Source organism: Ursus americanus, chromosome 5 (assembly GCF_024610735.1).
Source record: "Ursus americanus isolate L20-20 chromosome 5, mUrsAme1.1.p, whole genome shotgun sequence".
NCBI lineage: Eukaryota > Metazoa > Chordata > Mammalia > Carnivora > Ursidae > Ursus > Ursus americanus.
In genome coordinates, this window is record NC_142131.1 from 34,674,163 (window position 1) to 34,694,433 (window position 20,271).

At 39.1% G+C, this 20,271-nt stretch overlaps 3 protein-coding genes across 5 annotated transcripts in view; 2 read left to right on the plus strand and 1 right to left on the minus strand.

The window, feature by feature from the left end:
- The window catches only part of RAD17 (RAD17 checkpoint clamp loader component), a 30,800-nt gene extending 25,100 nt beyond the window's left edge, over positions 1–5,700 (minus strand). Inside the window, exons 1-4 of one of the 3 annotated variants that reach the window (XM_087862097.1) lie at positions 5,114–5,208; positions 4,763–4,799; positions 3,791–3,894; positions 225–479 (exon numbers count right to left, since the gene is read on the minus strand). In XM_087862097.1, the coding sequence (XP_087718223.1) occupies positions 225–479; positions 3,791–3,832 (297 nt within the window). In that variant the 5' untranslated portion in view covers positions 3,833–3,894; positions 4,763–4,799; positions 5,114–5,208. Of the gene's footprint in view, positions 1–224; positions 480–3,790; positions 3,895–4,762; positions 4,800–5,113; positions 5,271–5,589 lie in introns of those variants that run through there. The other 2 variants (XM_087862098.1, XM_045809801.2) reach the window with 2 other exon arrangements.
- Positions 5,460–18,412, plus strand: AK6 (adenylate kinase 6). The gene is made up of 5 exons (XM_045809806.2): positions 5,460–5,591; positions 6,521–6,613; positions 14,686–14,744; positions 15,024–15,169; positions 17,877–18,412. The coding sequence occupies exons 1-5, from the start codon at positions 5,564–5,566 to the stop codon at positions 18,067–18,069; spliced, it is 519 nt and encodes a 172-aa protein (XP_045665762.1). The 5' UTR covers positions 5,460–5,563; the 3' UTR covers positions 18,070–18,412.
- Positions 5,545–8,400, plus strand: TAF9 (TATA-box binding protein associated factor 9). The gene is made up of 3 exons (XM_087862099.1): positions 5,545–5,591; positions 6,521–6,613; positions 7,361–8,400. Exon 3 carries the CDS (start codon positions 7,378–7,380, stop codon positions 8,173–8,175), a length of 798 nt encoding a protein of 265 aa, XP_087718225.1. The 5' UTR covers positions 5,545–5,591; positions 6,521–6,613; positions 7,361–7,377; the 3' UTR covers positions 8,176–8,400.
- Positions 18,413–20,271: the final 1,859 nt, after the last annotated feature.

Below are 20,271 nucleotides of genomic sequence, written 5' to 3' on the forward strand. Positions count from 1 at the left end.
AAAACAGAGCAATTCTATGTTGGGATTAAATTAAATCTATGACAAATAACCAATGGTACAATTTCAGAATAACATGAGAAATGCTGAGCCATGAACATAAAAAAACTAGGAATTACTGTTTTTTTCTAATTCAGAAAGATTCATATGAGTAATAATCTGAAAATATACATTCCACTCCTTCCTTAAATTAAATTATGTACACTTGTTTGCATCCTTTTTAGTACCTGAGTTTCTGGCTTGTATTTATCCACCCATGGTTCATTTTCAGACAGATACTCTTTTGAATTTTCTAGACCATAAATCTTTTCTAAGGAAGATGGCTTTTCTCTTTTTCTAGCTGGAAATCTGCTACTTTCTAATCTGGAAGGCACATTTTTCCTTCTGTGACTTGAGTTATTCACACCTAATGATGTGGCAGTAACAGAGATGCCTGTATTCTCTGAAAAATCATCAAACGATGGGTCTACCCAGTCTGTTACCTGAAAAAAAAGGAAATCATACAAATATTACATTATCTACATCTATACCCTATATAAGTGCACTATTCTACAAAATATTCACCTATCTTTAACATTTTATTTTTATCTTTTTAAAGATTTTATTTATTTTTTAGAGAGAGAGAGAGCACAAGCAGGGGAAGCGGCAGGCAGAGAGAGAAGCAGGCTCCCTGGCGAGCAAGGAGCTGGATGTGGGACTCCATCCCAGGACCCTGAGATCATGACCTGAGCCGAAGGCAGATGCTAAACCGACTGAGCCACCCAGGCGTCCCTATCTGCAACATTTTAAATCAAAACCTCACAAATTAGTTCTTTAAATAAAACTGGCACTGTACGTATTAGTTACTTTTTTACTTCATGGTAGGTACATATGCATACTTGTCCACTTGACCAGGGTAATGACAAATGCCATATAAAGGAATATAGAATACAAATTTAATTCTTTTCACTAATTAAAATCTTCCTAGTACAGAACAGTCTGATTTTTCTTAAGCTCATTTGTAGGACTGAAACACGAATATTAAAATTATGTACCAAAAAAGCAAAATAAAGAAATAAAATATTATTTTAACCATATATAACCGTAAAAAGAGTAAAACTTCTGCCTTGAATTCATTCACAACTAAGAACCATTGCAAGCATCCACATAATCCCTATCAGCTTTAAGACTTTGAGATGATACAGCCTAAGAATCCTGATGCTATGAATAATTTGTAATTATGGCTCGATTTTATTTCTCTTCATCCCATAAAGCAAATAGTATTTTCATAAAAGGGAGGCAGGCTTTCCAGGGAGGATGATCTGTTTCTCAGATTTGTCTAAGAAAACAGAACTGGGATAATAGAGCAGCAAAATCAGTGAGTTCTACTTCATGTTCTTCTGGTCTATAGAAACTGCTGATCTCTTTACATTTCCCTCCATCATTACCCTTTCTTTAGAATACTTTGTAAGTATACACAGATAAAGATGATGAATTAAGCAATTTAAATCCAAAAATACTTATGAGTATTAAAAAGGTTTTTTTAGTAACTAAAATTTTTAAGATGAATTTTCTTAACATTCCTACAGTATAAATCTAGAAAAACCAAACTTAGTATGTGGCTTTTGAAATTCCTTGGCTGGCTAATTCGGGGGAACCAAGATTGTATTTTCCTTGAAGAATATACTCAGCCATAGTTGTGAACCATTTATTAGACAATGCTAAGGAAAAGCAAGTTGGGATTTAGAACTATTTCAGGAGGGCGCCTGGGTGGCACAGCGGTTAAGCGTCTGCCTTCGGCTCAGGGCGTGATCCCGGCGTTATGGGATCGAGCCCCACATCAGGCTCCTCCGCTGTGAGCCTGCTTCTTCCTCTCCCACTCCCCCCTGCTTGTGTTCCCTCTCTCGCTGGCTGTCTCTATATCTGTCAAATAAATAAATAAAATCTTTAAAAAAAAAAAAAAAGAACTATTTCAGGAATGAAAGCCACCCTTCGCTCCCCCTTTCAGGACAGAAGGTTAGGAATATTATCTTCAATGAGTAAAGAAATGAAGACCTATAGGAAAAAATTTGTCATAGCCAAAAAATTCATTTCCCTTTCTTCAAAAGACTGTCAATAGTTATTACAATTTTGGCTCTTCTCTTCTTTTTTTAAGAGTTTAGGGGCACCTGGGTGGCTCAGTCAGTTAAACATCTGCCTTAGGCTCAGGTCATGATCCCAGGGTCCTGGGATTGAGCCCCACATAAGGCTCCCTGCTCAGCAGGGAAGTCTGCCTCTCCCCTCACTCATCGTCTCTCTCAACTAAATAAATAAAATCTAAAAAACAAACAAGAGTATGTAGGGGCACCTGGGTGCCTCTGTCAGTTGAGCTCTGACTCTCGCTTTCGGCTCAGGTTGTGATCTCAGGGTCATGAGATTGAGCCCCGAGTTGGGCTCCACACTCAGCACAGAGTCTGTTTAAGACTCCCTCTCCTGGGGGCACCTGGGTGGCACAGCGGTTAAGCGTCTGCCTTCGGCTCAGGGTGTGATCCTGGCATTGTGGGATCGAGCCCCACATCGGGCTCCTCTGCTATGAGCCTGCTTCTTCCTCTCCCACTCCTCCTGCTTGTGTTCCCTCTCTCGCTGGCTGTCGTTATCTCTGTCAAATAAATAAATAAAATCTTAAAAAAAAAAAAAAAAAAAGACTCCCTCTCCTTCTGCCCCTCCCCCCAGCTCACACAGGCTCTCTCTCTCAAAATAAATAAATAAATCTTAAAAAAAAGAGTATGTAAAAATATCATGTTATAGTAAACCTTTTGATAGCAAATCTGATCTTGCAATTCTGATCTGCAAGTTACTTACACATTCTATAATTTTATTTCTTACATAAATGTGGACTCCGATTTACTAAGAAAAAAAGAGAGAAACAGCAAAGTTTAATAATTTACTTAAGATCAGAGAAAAGTAAGACCCACCAGTAAGAAAATAACTACCCAGTGAATGAGCATGATACTGACTGACCCCCATCCTACTCTACCACTAGCCTTGCTGAGAAGCGGCACACGAAAACGTATGATTTTTAAGAGGCAGCGCTTGTGGTTAAGCTTTATTTTTATTTATCTGTTTTTTTAAGCTTTTATTTATTTGTTTGAGAGAGAGAGACATAGCAAGGAGAGGGGCAGAGGAGGAGGGAGAGAAAGGGAAAGAATCCCAAACAGACCCCGCACTGAGTGCGGAGTCTGCCACGGAGCTGATCCCATAACCCTGAGATCATGACCTGAGCCGAAACCAAGAGTCAGATGCTCAACCAACTGAACGACTGGTGTCCCTTGTTGTTATGCGTTAACACTAACTACGATTCCTATATGTCTCTTTCTTCCATTGATCTTTCTTTTCTTTTTTTTTTTTTTTTTAATTTATTCGACAGAGATAGAGACAGCCAGCGAGAGAGGGAACACAAGCAGGGGGAGTGGGAGAGGAAGAAGCAGGCTCACAGCGGAGGAGCCTGATGTGGGGCTCGATCCCATAACGCCGGGATCATGCCCTGAGCCGAAGGCAGACGCTTAACTGCTGTGCCACCCAGGCGCCCCTCTTCCATTGATCTTTCATTCAAGAGTTTTCAGCCTTTCTTTCTGACTGGAATTGCAAACATTTTTTTAAAAATTAAGGTTGTGCTTTTAGTCATTTCACTCAAATCTTTACAGTTTTTAGACCACCAATTACAACAGATCCTGGACATTGTTACTTTGATGGCAATAACAAGTCATTAAGAACAAACAAAAAATAATCTTTCTTTTTTGGGCAATTATTACATGGCCATTTTAGTGTATCATACCTTTGTGGAAGATACCTTTGGTCTAAGAGAAGTTTTTGACATTATAAACTTTAATAGTTCCCATCCGTAGTATACAACCTGTAGTACATTAAAGTATAATTCACCTAAGGAAACAAAAGGAAAAAATCTCAAATTAGGAGAAACTATAAAATGTAAGTATAGTAATATAAACCGATATAATCCACAGTATGATAAAGGCTCAAGAACTAATGAGAGGACATAGTAAACATAGGTGAAGTCAAAATGCTAAAATAAAGTTTACTTTTACTATAACTGTGTCAAATAATCCACATGGTGGTATAAACAGTCTTTCATATGAACTCAATAACGTACTAGAGAAAACAGGAAAAAAACACATATTCGACATTTTGTCAGTAAGAAAATCAGACAATTCTATTTGTGCAGCTTTTATGCTGAAAGTTAAAATTTCCCTCATTTTAAATCACAGTTCCAGGGGTTTTTTTTCCCCCCACAAAATTTCAAAAAAACTCACCATGTAACAAATTCAGACTTTCACTTACTTTGGAAAAACACTTTAAATCTAACTGTATGTATTCTTTGTAACTGTTTTCTGTACCTGAACATATTAGGAAATTTGGGGGCAACAGTTTTCCGACTTTAATAATTCTTCAATGTTTACATAATCTAGTGAATTCACCAGTTTGAAGTGAGCTCGAAGCAAAGTTTTTTAAGGTCTGCAAACTTATAAATTGGAAGGTGTAATGGACTTTAAGGTTTGGACGCACCTACGGCATACAACGTGTAAACGCTTCCATACGCGAAAAAATAAATTGTACATACACAAATTGTTCACGATTAAGGAGGTTTTTGCTTTGGAGATTCAAAGAGATACATGAGTGGAAAAAGCACTTATTGAGTAAATACAGTTGGCAGGTCGAAATAAAAGACGCAGACTGTTTTTAAGGTCGGGACTCGAGTCGCTCTTTAAAAACGAGACTGACAATCACCTACTTTAAAAAAGGTAACTGTCCCAGATGATGTCCCGTTCCTGAAATGAGACGTCAGAGGTAAAACAGACCTTCAAGAATATTTCTAGCCTACCCACCACCCGCCCTCACACACCGCACTGGGGATCGCAAGCCCAGACATTCGTCCAACGTAATGCTACTCATCAGCGGAGGGCCGAGAGAAGCTCTCACGTCCCGACTCCAGGCCAGAATTTTGCACCCCCACCCTCCATCCCCAAATGGGATGGGCAGGTCGGGAGGAGGAGCGAAGAGAGCTTGGGGAGACGTGAAGGCAAAGATGGGTTCGCGTCTCTAGAACATACAGAGAGCAAAGCCGCAGCCGCGGCGGCCTTACTTTCCGGGAGCTGCATCCCCTCGTGGGCGGAGAGGAGCGGAGGAGCCAGGCTCTGCTCCAGCAGAAGGGCAAGCAACCGGCCCGACCCGGGCTCAGCGCCGAGCCTCTCGGAGGTCCCGCCTCTCGGGGACCTTCTAGACCGGTCGGCGCTTCCGCGACACAGGCAGAAGGGCGACCGCCAACGGCGCCAGTGGCTTAGGCATCTACCGCATTGCCTGACCCGAAGCGCGACCCGACCTATGCCCCTGCTTTCGACTCGGCCTGAAAGCGTGCCATAGAAGGTCAGGTAACCCGTGCTCGGTGACTACCGGTGGAGACGGGCCGCGAGCGCCGTGCAAGGCCTCCAAGCCCCCGGGGCCACTGGCGCTAGCCGCAGCTCGCCCCTTCCGGCTCCTCCCTGTTGTGCGTGCAGCGCGTGGGCCTAAACGCGGAGCCAGCGCGCTGAGGACCATGTTGCTTCCGAACATCCTGCTCACCGGTCAGGCGCGCGGCGGGGAGGCTCTGGGCGGCGGGGCAGGCCAAGGCCGTCGAGTGCCGTGGGGCGTCGGGCACCCGAAGGGGTGCCGTTCGGTGTTCTGTTTCGAGGCTAGTGGAGGGCCCTGCGAAGTGGCAGTTGTCGGGGCCTCGAGATCGGTTCCTCCGACCGTTGCGGGAGGCGGGGTGGGGGGCGGGGAATGTTGATTCTGTTGGCCCGAGGCTGCTCGGTGAGGTGGAGAGAGGGACACCGGTTCAAATCCCCTTTCTGGCAAACTGCCTAATCTTTTGGAGTCTGGTTTTTGTTTGTAAAATTCTGTTGATGTTTTATTTGGCAGGGTAGTCTTTGGAGTTTTGGCCAGATAATGTGAGTCACTATCTGACCCTTAGTAATCTTTTAATGCTGGACGTCTTGTCCTTAGGCCTTCCTGAGCCGTATTTCATTTTCCTTTGTATCTGACGATCACATTTGGGTAAAAGGGTTCGAATATTTATGGCTTAGGGTGATTAACTTGCTGTGTACGTTTGTTGAATTAGCATCAGAAGCTTTTTTATTGTATAGTACAGTTCCCGGGGTGATAGCGGTCTTTCACACTGGTTAAATTTTTTCCACAAATAATTTCTTAATTTTTTAAAAATTAAAGCAAATAAATGATGGCAATTTGAGATAGCTAGTGTTATTCTGGGAGTATCTTTTATGGTGGCAGGCAGTCTGCGAATTGGTATCAGAATCCCCCAAGCCCCACTCCTGATGGATCAGATACACTTGCTGAGATTCTGTTATGCAACAGGCTTTGAGTAGTTTTGATCAGGTTATAGTGTATATGAATTCACAGAGAATTGCTAATTAGGACATATTTCAGTTGTTAAAAACTTTAAGAGGGGTAGATAGGTGGCTAAAGTCTTAACAAGTATCTGTGGCTTGTCTTACAGGTACACCAGGGGTTGGAAAAACCACGCTAGGCAAAGAACTTGCATCAAGATCAGGACTGAAATACATTAATGTGGGTGATTTAGCTCGAGAAGGTAAGGGATACATTGGCGTTGGTTTAAAAAAAAAAATAGATAATGGAATGTTAGTACTATACTTGTGAGAGGGTACAAAAAGGAGAGACAGAGTGCTATTAAGGAATTTATGCTCTGTTGGTAACCCGTAGAAAGAGAAAGTAATACGGGTGTAGTACGATGTCTTGGTTGTTTTGACCAGTCTACTCCATCCTGCCCCACTTTGTTGGCCAGTTCTTCTGAATGGTAATAATTGGGAAGGCTTCCATGAAGAGATGGGACTTAGGGAGAATATTTTTGAGATGGGCCAACACAAAGGTTTGGATGGTACTAAGCATATCTGTGGAGATGGTGAGTATAGATCTCATTGGAAGGACAGATTATTTTGATCTCAGTCAGTAGGACATGATTGTTCTATGGTTTCTTCTTAGCTTCGTTTGATAGTTGCATGCCTGCTCACAACTGCACGTTATTCTAAAGTGATGTTTTTATTTTACCTTGTTCTCTCCCAGTCTTTTATCACTCCCTTATTTGTGTCTTCATTTTTTTATATTCTATAATGATTTGTACAGGATAGAAATTGAATAAATTTAAAGGGAACTTTTAAGTGTGCCTCACTAAAATTAAAAAGATTTAACATTTAAGAGTTCTAAATATATTTTCAAAAATTTAACAGTATTTAAAACTTTTGAAGTTCCTGACAGTTGCTACTAAAGTAACTATTTCAGATTTGATCTAATGTACGTATTTTTTTCAAATGATCTAAAGTCTGATCATCGGATATCATGGAGTCTGGCAAGATGGCTTCTCCCAAGAGCATGCCGAAAGATGCACAGATGATGGCACAAATCCTGAAGGATATGGGGATTACAGAATATGAACCAAGAGTTATAAATCAGATGTTGGAGTTTGCCTTCCGATATGTGACCACAATTCTAGATGATGCAAAAATTTATTCCAGCCATGCTAAGAAAGCTACTGTTGATGCAGATGATGTGCGATTGGCCATCCAGTGTCGTGCTGATCAGTCTTTTACCTCTCCTCCCCCAAGAGATTTTTTATTAGATATTGCAAGGCAAAGAAATCAAACGCCTTTGCCATTAATCAAGCCATATTCAGGCCCCAGGTTGCCACCTGATAGATACTGCTTGACTGCTCCAAACTATAGACTTAAGTCTTTACAAAAAAAGGCATCTACTTCTGCGGGAAGAATAACAGTTCCACGGTTAAGTGTTGGTTCAGTTACTAGCAGACCAAGTACTCCCACACTTGGTACACCAACCCCACAAACCATGTCTGTGTCAACTAAAGTAGGGACTCCAATGTCTCTCACAGGGCAAAGGTTTACAGTACAGATGCCCACTTCACAGTCCCCAACTGTAAAAGCATCAATTCCTGCAACATCCACAGTTCAGAATGTTCTGATTAATCCATCATTAATTGGGTCCAAAAACATTCTTATTACCACTAACATGGTGTCATCACAAAATACTGCCAATGAATCATCAAATGCGTTGAAAAGAAAACGAGAAGATGATGATGATGACGATGATGATGACGATGATGACTATGATAATTTGTAACCTAGCCTTGATGCTTGTAACATGTATACTTGGTCTTGAATCCATTGTACTGAGATTAAACATGCATGCTGGGTATTTTCACGTTGTGTTGTAGAAAACTTAAATGGTATTTAATAAGTAAATATGGTTATCCTTTCCGATTGAGATGTTGGGTTTTCTTTCATAGGGTTAGTAATGGTTATTCATCAGCCTTTAAGTGTAAAAAATAAAATTGTTGTTCATCGATTTGATCGTTGGTACTTTGGCAGTTATGTTTTTAGAAGCAGTTTTCTCACCAACAGGAATAGCAGTGATGACAACTTGAAGTTGTGGTCTGTTCATAAACACTAGAGTAGTACTTCTAGTGTCTTCAGATGTTTAGATTACAGTATGATCTGTGGTGTATAAGTCACTCTTACGGTCCCATTTTCTAAGATTGTTCAAGTATAACCATGTCTCTTTTGGAGAGTCCACTTCAACTGTTTGGATTTCTCTTCTTCAGTTACTCAGCTTCTTCCTGGGTCCTATTTTTCTATCTCTTTGGTTATGTTTAAGGACCCTTGGTGTGTCTCCCAGTATGTCCCCACATAAAACTTAAAAAAAATTTTTTTTTCCATTATCCCTTTTTGCAGGTCAATTTTGCACATCTTAGCCTTGTCATATTTTTGATACTATAAGTCAGTATCATGCTCATATTTTTAATCCAGGTCTGGTATTTAAATATAGTTAATAAAACTTGGGTATTTGTTGCTGTTTTACACGGCTTGTCAGTCTCCCATTTTACACCTATATAAAATCTGATTTTCTTCTTTTTCCTGTTGAACTTTACAGTCTCTGATGAGTGATTTCAGAGTCACATACAGTTGTCAATTTCAATCTTCCATTTTATCTTACCCAATGAATTTAACATTTCTAAACTTAATGCAGTTGCTATATAATCTATCATGGAGAGTACTGCGAGGAACAGTAACACTAGACATTTGGTTCCTTTCATACTTGTACTCAATTATCTTAGCCAGCGTATGTACACCTCACCGTGTATACTCCCAAACATCCTCTGTATTTTTTTTAAAGATTATCCATTTGAGAGCGAGTGCACACACAAAGCTGGGGGAGGGGCAGAGGGACTGGGAGAAGCAGGCCCCCTGCTGAGCAGGGAGCTGAATGGGGCGGGGCTAGATTGCAGGACCCTGGGCTTGTCACCTGAGCCAAAGGCAGATGCTTAACCGACTGAGCCACTCGGGGGCCCCAGATGAGGTTCTTTATAAGGTTTTTCATACTGTACCAGATTGGTTTTTTTTCCCAGATGCCATTTGAATATATCTGAAAATCTTAACTAGAAGATAAACTGAGACACCTGTCCTAATTTTTCTTGAATAGTGATATATTTTAAGGGAAACCATGTAACCATCTATAAAGCAGTGGTTCTCAAGTGTGATTTTGCCCTTCAGGGGACATTTGGGAATTTCTGGAGACTTGATAGTCAAGAGTGGGGTGGAGGCCAGGGATTCTATTGAACATCCCACAAATCACAGAATAGCCCTCCACTCCTATAAAAGAATTACCAAGCTCAAAATGTCAGTAGTATTTGAGATAGAGAAACCCTGGTATAAAGAAACAACAAAAAAAGCCACCCTGGTTTTAAATAAATATGTCTAAATGGAGTTTATTGCTATTCTAGTAATCCTGTTGAATGTAAGAGATCATTCTTAGGCCATTTGGAACCAAGGCAGGAAAAATTAGGTGGGGAATTAAGTTTAATAAAATTATTGGGAGTCCTAAATATGGTGTGGCTAAGAATGCTTTTCTTACTCTTATTTCCAGTCTCCCGATTCTTCCTCACTTGATATCCTTTCCCATATGCAATCACTTACTTACACTTACCAGCACCCTTAATTTTCCTGCCACAAGTTTATCAGTCTTCAGCCTCTGTTCATAAACCCCAGGATTCCCACAGGTCTAGACAAAGTATTATATTAACATAGGATCCATTGGAAACTTGTAAAGCACAGCTGAGCCCTCAACACTTAAAATCTTGATCTTTTTCTAACCTAGGAGTTGGCAAGCTGCTGCTGTTTTTTATAGGAACCACTCCAGCTTAAGACTAGCCCACAAAGCCTTAAGTATTTACTGTCTGGCCTTTTACAGAAAAAGTTTGCAATCCTGGCTCTAACCTCTTGATCCCGTTTGTTCCCTCCACTGGAAGGCTTTGAAACTAACCTCTCCATTGGCCCCTCCAGCACTGCTGTCACAGTCTGCCTGTGATTCTCTCCCTCCCACCATATACTTTTTTAAAAGATTTTATTTATTTAAGAGGGAGAGTGCATGGGGAGAGGAGGGGCAGAGGGAGAAGCCAGGATCACAGTTCCAGCTGAGGGTCCTGGGATTGAGCCCCTTATTGGGCTCCCTGCTCAGCGGAGAGTCTGCTTCTCCCTCTCCTGCCCCTCTCCCCTCCCCGCTCATGGGCTCTCACTCTTGCTCTCTCTCAAAAAAATAAAATCTTTTAAAAATTTTTATAAAGTAAGAAATCTGAAATGTTTTAAGTATTGGCAACAGCATCAAAATAGATAGCATCCCAATATTATTAAATAACAGCTTTCATGTGAGTGTATAAATTCTAGGATGGCAGTTAAAGAAAACGTAATGATTTTGTAGTTAACAGCTGGAAAGATCTTTTGAGGTAAGAACTTAGCATTAAACTGGCCCCACAATCAATTTTTCTTCTCCAACTAACCTATCTTTAAATCATAAAACGTTGTTGAGAAAATTAATTTTCTAAGGGTTTGGTAGTTTATTCAAGCCTTTTCTTCTCTTCTGGATTAGGACCCTATACGTATACAACTCTAAATTTGACTTACAACTGAAACTTTCTAAAGTAGCATACGTTTCTCCCTTTTTTGGGAAATTTGAAATGAAGTTTAGAATCCATTTCTCCATTCCCTATGGTACAGGTTATAATAGTGATCTAAAATTCTGCAGTAACCTTGATCTGGTGTCCTTGTTTCTAGATTTGCTTCCTTTCAACTCATTCTCTACAGAGAAACCAAAATTATTTTTAAATATTTGTAATCATGTCATTTCATGATTAAAATGCTTTCATGATTTTACTTTGCCTTGGGATAAAGTCTGATTCTGCAACCTTTACTTTTTGATCTGGCCTCAATTTACCTGACCCTTTATCATCTATTTTCCAACTAGTCTAAGAGACTTTCCCTCCCTTGAGTCCTCCTCTCCTAATTCTGTCTTTGAATATCTTTTTTCTCTGTTGAAAATAGGCTTCCCTACCTTTTTCCCTCCAGTTACTGCTTTAAATCTCCCCTTAGGGGCACCTGGGTGGCACAGCGGTTAAGCGTCTGCCTTCAGCTCAGGGCGTGATCCCAGCGTTCTGGGATCGAGTCCCACATCAGGCTCCTCCGTTATGAGCCTGCTTCTTCCTCTCCCACTCCCCCTGCTTGTGTTCCCTCTCTCGCTGGCTGTCTCTGTCAAATAAATAAATAAAATCTTTAAAAAAAAAAAAAAATCTCCCCTTAAAAGTCACTTCCTCCAGGAAGCCTCCCCTAATATCCCACGTTTATGTCCCTAACATAAACGGTGTCCATACTTTTGTTCTTATAACACCATGAATCATAACAAAGTCTTAGTATAATTTCCAGGTTACTTGTCCGTCCTCTCTCATTTTATTGTAAACTCTTTGAGGGAAAGACTATGTTTGCCTTCCCGGTCATTTTTCTCACTATTAAATCCTTATTATTCCTACAGACACCTGTACATGGTATTTGATAAATTTTTTTTTAAATGAACGTTTGAAAGCTTGGATTACACTATTCAACCACATTAACATGATTTAAGAAATCCTGCATTTCAGCATTGCAGTATACTTTAATTCTAATATTACAGTAGTTGTCTTTATTTTTGACAGCATATATTTTTAATGATTTCACTAGTCTCAAGAGTCAAGGGTTTAAAATATGAAGGAACATCAGTATGTATCTACTTCAGATTCCAACACAGTACAGAATCAGCAGTAGGTATTAGATTTTGTTGCATTGTAAAAATAACACACAGAAAAAGTACTCCAAATCCTATTTCCATGTTTTGTTTTTCTCCTAAATCTTCAGCCCTGTTGCAGACAACTTTGAATTCTGCTTTTTATGTTTTACCCTTTGTGTTTTGTAAGCAGTTATCATGTGCAACCTAGTCTACACTACATAATACTACCTTAATATTTCCTTTAATTATATTTCATCAAATTAGGAAACTGAGATTTAAGTATTTCCCTATTGTTAAACTTTTTAAATCATTTTCACTTCAAATTTTTTCAGGTTAGAAGTAAATGGTAGAGGAAATCTGTGAATTGGCACATTTTCTTTTTAAAATTATTTTTTAGATAATTTTCAATGTACTATGTGTATATAATTAATGCATCAGGCATAAAAAGGCTCATTTTACTTTGCATCTCTTTAATAGCTGGGAAAGTCCATTTGTTCATGGTATGTTTACTATCTTTCCATCTTGTCTGAACTCTTATTTGTTAAGCTACTTATTTTTATCTTTATTTTGAAGGTCATTATATAATCTACATTTCAGTCCTCTGTCCTACTACAAGAATTTCTCCCAGTCTGTTATTTTTCTGGGTACATTATTTTTCATTGAACAGAGATTTAACTTTTTTTTTGAGATTTAACATTTTATGTGTTTTAGTCATTGTATTCCTTCACAAACTCAAATGAATCATTCCTTTATAGATTAAATCTTCCACTAGTTTTCTTTAGAATTAAAAAATTAGCTCTTTAATCTACCTAGTTTGTGGTATAAAGGATTTAGATTATTTTCTAAATTGTTAACCAGTTTTCCCACTATCAAGACAGTTTAATTTTTTTAGCTAGAGTTTCTGCTGGTTGAGCAGTAATCCAGAGAAGCAAAGGCCACACTAAGGTGCTTGAGAGGTGGCTCTTGTGCCCAGCATCAGGCCATATACCTCCAGACAGGACAGAGTTGCAACTGCTCTGTGCCTCCCTCATCGACTAACCTTTTGTTACTTAAGAACTCATGCTCATTTTTTTTTTTAAGATTTTATTTATTTATTTGACAGAGATAGAGACAGCCAGCGAGAGAGGGAACACAAGCAGGGGGAGTGGGAGAGGAAGAAGCAGGCTCATAGCAGAAGAGCCTGATGTGGGGCTCGATCCCATAACACCGGGATCACGCCCTGAGCCGAAGGCAGACGCTTAACAGCTGTGCCACCCAGGCGCCCCAGAACTCATGATCATTTTAACCTAATTTCAATCTTTGCCAAAATATTTAAGATTTTATTTATTTTAGAGAAAGCCTGCATGCATGTGTGAGCAGGGGGTAGGAGCAAAGAGGAGACTCTCGAGCTGACTCCCTGCTGAGCATGGAGCCCATCGTCTTGGGGCTCACAACCCTGAGATCATGACCTGAGCAGAGATCAAAAGTCGGACACTTAACCAACTGAGCCACCCAGGAGTCCCTAACCTCTGCCAAAATATCCAAGGGAAAGATGTGCGAAGACTATAGCATGCTCTTAGAGATGGCTAAAAGGACGGTCTAATCCTGCCTTATTACATATCTCTTAGAGATTCAAGGGAGGGTGGTATTATGTCTCACCTTTTTTTTTCTTTAATTAATTTATTTGAGAGAGAGAGCATGAGCATGCGTAGGGGTGGAGGGGAGGGACAGAAGGAGAGGAACGAACAGGGAGCCTGGGAGCTCAGGGAGCTTGAGGCGGGGTGGATCCCAGGACCCTGGGATCATGATCTGAGCTGAAGGCAGATGCTTAACTGACCAAGTCACCCAGGTGCTCCCGTGTCTCACCTTCTAAAGCAAGAATTCCTTTGAAAGCCAGTTTTGATTTGTTGGAAAATTCTAATGTGAGGTTTAAATCTGCCTTCTACTGCCCATCGTTCTTGTTTTGCTTCCTGAAGTAAGATGTTTATTTAACCTGTGGGTTTTGGGGGATACTGGAAATCTAGAAGTAACAATACTGTTCAGGAACACTTGGGTTCTGACTCTTCTTCCCCAGTGCCCATGAAGATGTCACCTCTGTGACCGAGGGCTCGTTTTTAGAAAAGAGAATCTGTTGTTGCCTTTACTAAGTTCCACCTCCTTCGCCTTATAAATGTGATACTTAATCTGCTGTTAATGTGTGTGTTTGTATCCGTGTTTCCCCTCTTCCCACCAAGCAGTAGCTCAACAAAAATAAAGTAACAGCCCTTTTCTAACAGCCCCACAAATTCTGAAATTATTCATTCTTTTTAGCTGGTTTCAATTTCGATCGCTAAAATTGGTATCAGATAGATTGCTATCCAAGCTTCCCCCTAGATAAAATTCTAATTTATCGGTATTGCTCTTTACATTTGGTGTCCATGTGATATTCACTGTTAGTGCCCTCTTTGATCTCTAAGAGTAATTGATGATATATTTCCTTTCCTAAAGTCTAAAATTAATTGAAGACTACTGAAAGTTACCTAGAAAATACTACTTTAATAAGCCAACGTAAATCTCTTTTAGGGCAGTTATATGATGGCTATGATGAAGAGTATGACTGCCCCATTTTAGATGAAGACAGAGTAAGTACAATTTTTTTTTATAAAGTATACTTTGTTTTTAAAGAGAGAGAGAGAGACCACAAGCGGAGGGAGAGGGAGAGAGAATCCATGTCCAGCATGGATCCTGACAATGGGGCTTGATCTCACAACCCTGAGATCACGACCTGAGCCAAAATCAAAAATTGGACACTTAACCGAGACACCCATGTGCCCTTATAAAGTATACTTCTTAAAATTTAGTAGGAAAGTTGACCTCGTTTTTTTTTTTTAAGGAGCATTCTTTTTTTCCCTTTCTCACAGGTAGTTGATGAATTAGAAAACCAAATGAGCGAAGGCGGAGTTATTGTTGATTACCATGGTTGTGATTTCTTCCCTGAACGCTGGTTTCATATAGTTTTTGTGCTGCAAGCAGATAACAGTGTATTGTACAAAAGACTTGAAACAAGGTAAGAAAGGAAAAACACTGAGTTCTTAAGGTATGATATAAACCTTTATTCAGATTCTTGAAATTGGCCAGTACTACCATGATAAGGATTCTGTTTGAAAATGTGATCTTGGTCTCTCGTTATACACCAAGTCTGTATGGTACCAACGTTCTGAATCCAAGAGAAAAAGACGCATGTGTAAAACACAGTAGTTTATAACTGAGTAAATGAATACTGCAACTTAGAGTTTGATCCAGTAAAATATACTATACAGCAACCCTGTTTAGTCATGCTCTTTCCTTAATGTAAAACCCTGCCGGGAAACAGTCAAGCCAGTAACATCCTCTGACTACTGAATGAACATACCCTCTCACATTATCCCCACAACATGAATGGGAGAGTTTATGAAAAACGGACATGATAAATCAACATTTCACCACATTTAAAATATATCTGAGTTGGTCCCTCCAAGAGAGTATCAGACTTAATCCAGAATGATCAAAAAAGAGAAATTTTTATGGGAAACATTTTTCCACTGTCTTTTGGTTCAAGTTGGGAAAGATGGAAGTTCTAGAGGGATATACAAGGCAATCTCAGAAGGAAAGCTCCAAAAGTTTGTCCCTAAGTTCAGGTTTAGAATTTGAAGGTCTGTCAGTAGTCAGCTGCCTAACCATCACTGCATGGGATACTTGCAAAATCCTTGCACCAACGAGTATAGTAGCAAACATACAGGGAAAGTTGGAGCTGGACCTAAAACTTTAATTATCTTTCTTTTGGCAGTGAAAAGCCATTAAAAGTATTTTAAATGAGAAGTAAGAGAGACCATATGGTACACATTCCTTTTCTCAAACAAGGCAATTTAAATTTTTTATTAAAAATTACTGTTTTGGGGCCCCTGGCTGGCTCAGTCAGTAGAGCATGTGATTCTTGATCTTGGGGTTGTAAGTTCAAGCACCCAGTTTGGGTGTAGAGATTACTTAAAAATAAAATCTTAAAAAAAATTACTGTTTTATGTAAATAGCCAAAGACTGACTAAGGTCTGAAAAACTATGAGACAGCTAGTCTTTTTTTTGTTTTAAAAAACAGCTTTATTGAGATAAGTTCATATACATATAGTTCATCCATTTAAAGTATACAATTCAATGGTTTTTAGTATATTCACAGAATTACGCATCCATTACTAAAAGCAATTTTAGAAAATGCTTATTGTCCCCCTCCTCCCAAAAAACCCATACCCATTAGCAGCACTCCCCATACACCCCCAGTCCCCCAGTCCCCAGCAACTGGTAATTTACCTTCTGTCTCTGTGGATCTGGCTATTCTGGATGTTTTATATAAATGAAATCTTACAGTATAGGGTCTTTTGCGGCTCCTTTTATTTAGCATAACGTTTCAGGGTTCGTCTGTGTTGTGGATATACCATATTTATCCATTTATCAGATTATAGATGTTTGGGTTGTTTCCATTTTGGACAATTGTAAATAATACTGCTGTGAACATCCGTGCCTGTGGTTTTGTGTGGACATGATGTGTTCATTTATCTCGGATATGGAATTTAAGAATGGGACTGCTGGGTGATATGGTAACACATGTTTAGCCTTTTGAGGAACTTGGACTGTTTTCCAAAAGTGGTTGCACCAATTTACTTTCCCAAGAGCAAAGTACGAAGGCTCTAGTATTTCCACATCCTTGCAGACAATGGTTTATCTGTCTTTTTGATCGTAGCCATCCCAGTGGATATGAAGTAGTATCTCATTTTGATTTGCATTTCCTTGATCACTAATGACGTTTAGTATTTTTTCATGTGCTTACTGTCCATTTGTATGTCTTCTTGGGAGAAAGAGCTCTTCAGATCCTTTGCCCAATTTTTTATTGGGTTCTTTCTTTTTAATTAAGTTATAGGAGTTGTGTATTTCAGATGGATATCTCTTATCCGATACATGCTGTGCAAAAATTTTCTCCCATTTTGTTGGTTATGTTTTAATAAAGCTAATCACCTTTAAGTAGTTCAATTTAATCTTGTTACAAGGTTGAACTAATTTGAATTTGAATATTTTCTTTATCTTTTTCATTAGCTAATTAGTTGGCTAATTTACATATCTGCCTAAAGATTATGTTAATTTGTTTAAATGTCTTTGGAATTGGGAAAGCATAGATAGATCTGTATGATCAAGTACCCAATTACTATATAGTATTCCTATCGTAAGTATTCCATTTTTTTTTTTAAAGATCTTGCTTTTAAGTAATTGCTGCATCCAATGTGGGGCTCGAATTTACAACCCCAAGATCAAGAGTCACGTACTCCCCCGACTGAGCCAGGCAGGCACCCCCCATGAGTATTTCATTTTTATATGCCACCTAGTTATTTTATCTATATCTTAGTTCCTCTAATTCTTTTGAAATCTAGGACCACAGCTATAGACTTATTTATCTCATAGCTCAATATCTGGCTTGAGGTAGGTAGCTATGTTTGCTAATTGAGCGGGTGACAAATTGTGGGGAGTTAAGATAAACCTAAACACTGGACCTTAGTTTAACCCTCTTGTCAAAAAAGTCTCTCATATTTACAGGTGCCAGGATTATTTTCTCGAGGTAAACAGACTACAAGAAGTATTTTTGCGTGATTTTTCACGTATTTAAAAGTGTCCAGTTTCTAGTATGTTTCTAAAATTCCAGTTACTGTCATTCAGTTTGCTTTTTGTTTTCTTATCTTTTCATTGCCTTCCAGGGGTTATAATGAAAAGAAACTAAAAGACAATATTCAGTGTGAAATTTTTCAAGTTCTTTATGAAGAAGCATTAGCATCCTACAAGGAAGAAATAGTACATCAACTGCCCAGCAATAAACCAGAAGATCTAGAGGATAATATCAATCAGATACTGAAGTGGATTGAGCAGTGGATCAAGGATCATAGCTCCTGACTTACAAGACTGGCCACTTTACAACCACTCGTTATATTCCTGCCATAATGATAAATTGTCCAGTTATCAGTAAAACTTTTTTTATTAAGATTGTGCTGCAGGACTAGTAGATGGATAGGCTAAACGTTTATGTTTGGGCTTTTTTTCTCCATGAGAAAGCAAAACATTCTCAAGTACAGTGTATATAAAATCATTAAGGATTTAGAGTAAAAATTGTCATCTTAAATGCTTCAACTGCTAAAGAATAAATCTGACCAAATGGGTGGCTATCTTCTAAGCTGATTACAAAAGAAAATGAAGATGATCCCTGAAAATAAAACTTAAGACTAAGGATAAAACATCAGAGTTTTTCATTTTTATTTCTTTCCTTAAATTAAAAAAAACACATGACTAAGTGGTAATACTTATACTCTGTATAAAAATCAAAAGGTACAAAAGAGTAGTATCCTGGAAAGGTAGGTTTCCCTTCCAGGCTGCCCCCATTCTTCAGCCACCCAGATCCCTCCCTTTAAGAAGTAATGTTACTGGCTTCCTCTTTCTCTTTTCAAGAGATTTTATGCCTTCGAAGTGTGTGTGTACGTTAGTTTCTTTAAGCATGTGGTAGCATGCCATGTATGCTATTCTGTATTTTTTTTTTTCATTTAATATATTTTGGAGAGTGTATCATCTCAGAACATACAGACCTCCCTATTCTTTCAAATTAAGATAAAATTCACCATTTACACTGGGTGTTACACGCAAATAATGAATCATGGAACACTACATCAAAAACTAAGGATATACTGTATGGTGACTAACATAACATAATAAAAAATTATTATAAAAAAAGATAAAATTCACCATTTAAAAGTGCACAATTGACTGGCTTTTCTTATACAAGAATGTGCAACCATCACACATCAACTGTCACTAATTCCACACGTAACATTTGTATCACCCCACCCAAAAGAAGTCCTGTACTATTAGCAGTCACTTCTCATTTTTCCCTTCTCCCAGCTCCTTGGAATCACTCATTTACTTTGTCCATATGGATTTGCATATTCTGGGCATTTCATATAAATGGAATCATATAATATATGGTCTTTTTTGTCCGGCTTCTCTTATTTTAAAGGTTATCCATGTTGTAGCCGGTACCAGCACCTCACTCCTTTTTAAAATCAAATAATATTCCGCTGTAGGTACCGTGTTTTGTTTATGCATTCCATCAGTTGCACAATTGGGTTGTATCCATTCTGGGTATTATGAATTATGCCATGAACATTTGTGTACAGGTTTTTCTGTGAATGTAGGTTTTCAATTCTCTTGGGTATACAGGGAAATTGCTGGGTCATTTTGCACTGAGTTTAACTTTTTGAGGAAATACCAAACTCTTTTTGCAAAGTGGTTGCGTTACTTTACATTCCCACCATCTATGTAATAGGGATCTAATTTCTCCACATCCTTGCCAACACTGGCTACTGTTTATCTAATAGCCATCCTGTGGGTGAAATAGTCATATTTCATTTTGGTCTTCAGTAGTCTTCATTTTGGTTCATTTTGGGGTATGGGGGGGGGTGCAAGGGCAGAGGGAGAGGGGGAGAGAGAATCCCAAGCAGGCTCCGTGCCCAGCAAAGCCCAATGCTGAGCTGGATCTCACAACCCTGAGATCATGACCTGAGGCAAAATCTGAAAAGTTAGAAGCTTAACTGACTGAACCACCCATGTACCCTGGGCTTCTTTTCATATGCCTATTAGTCATTCCTACATCTTCTTTTGGTCTCTAATTTTTTTTTTAAGTTTTATTTATTTAAGTAATCTCTACACCCAGTGTAGGGCTCAGACTCACGACCCTGAGATTAAGAGTCCCACGCTCTTCCAACTGAGCCAGCCAGGTGCCCCTGGATCCCTATGTTTTTAACATTTGAACAGAAGTCCATTTAGGAGGTGCTGTGATTGATTTAATCAGCCTCTTACTGATGGACATTTAGGTGGTTTCCAGCTTTTTACTATTACAATGTTGCCAAGAATGGTAAGAAAGAATAACATGTATATTACTATATGCCAAGCACTCTTTTAAACATATTTCAAAAATGAACTTTCTCAATCCACATGATACCATCGGAGGTAGGTATTACAATTATTTCCGTTACAGGTGATGGAACCAGGGCACAGAATTAATTGACTTAGCGAAGATCACAGCTAGGAAGTATCAAGAGTCAGGAT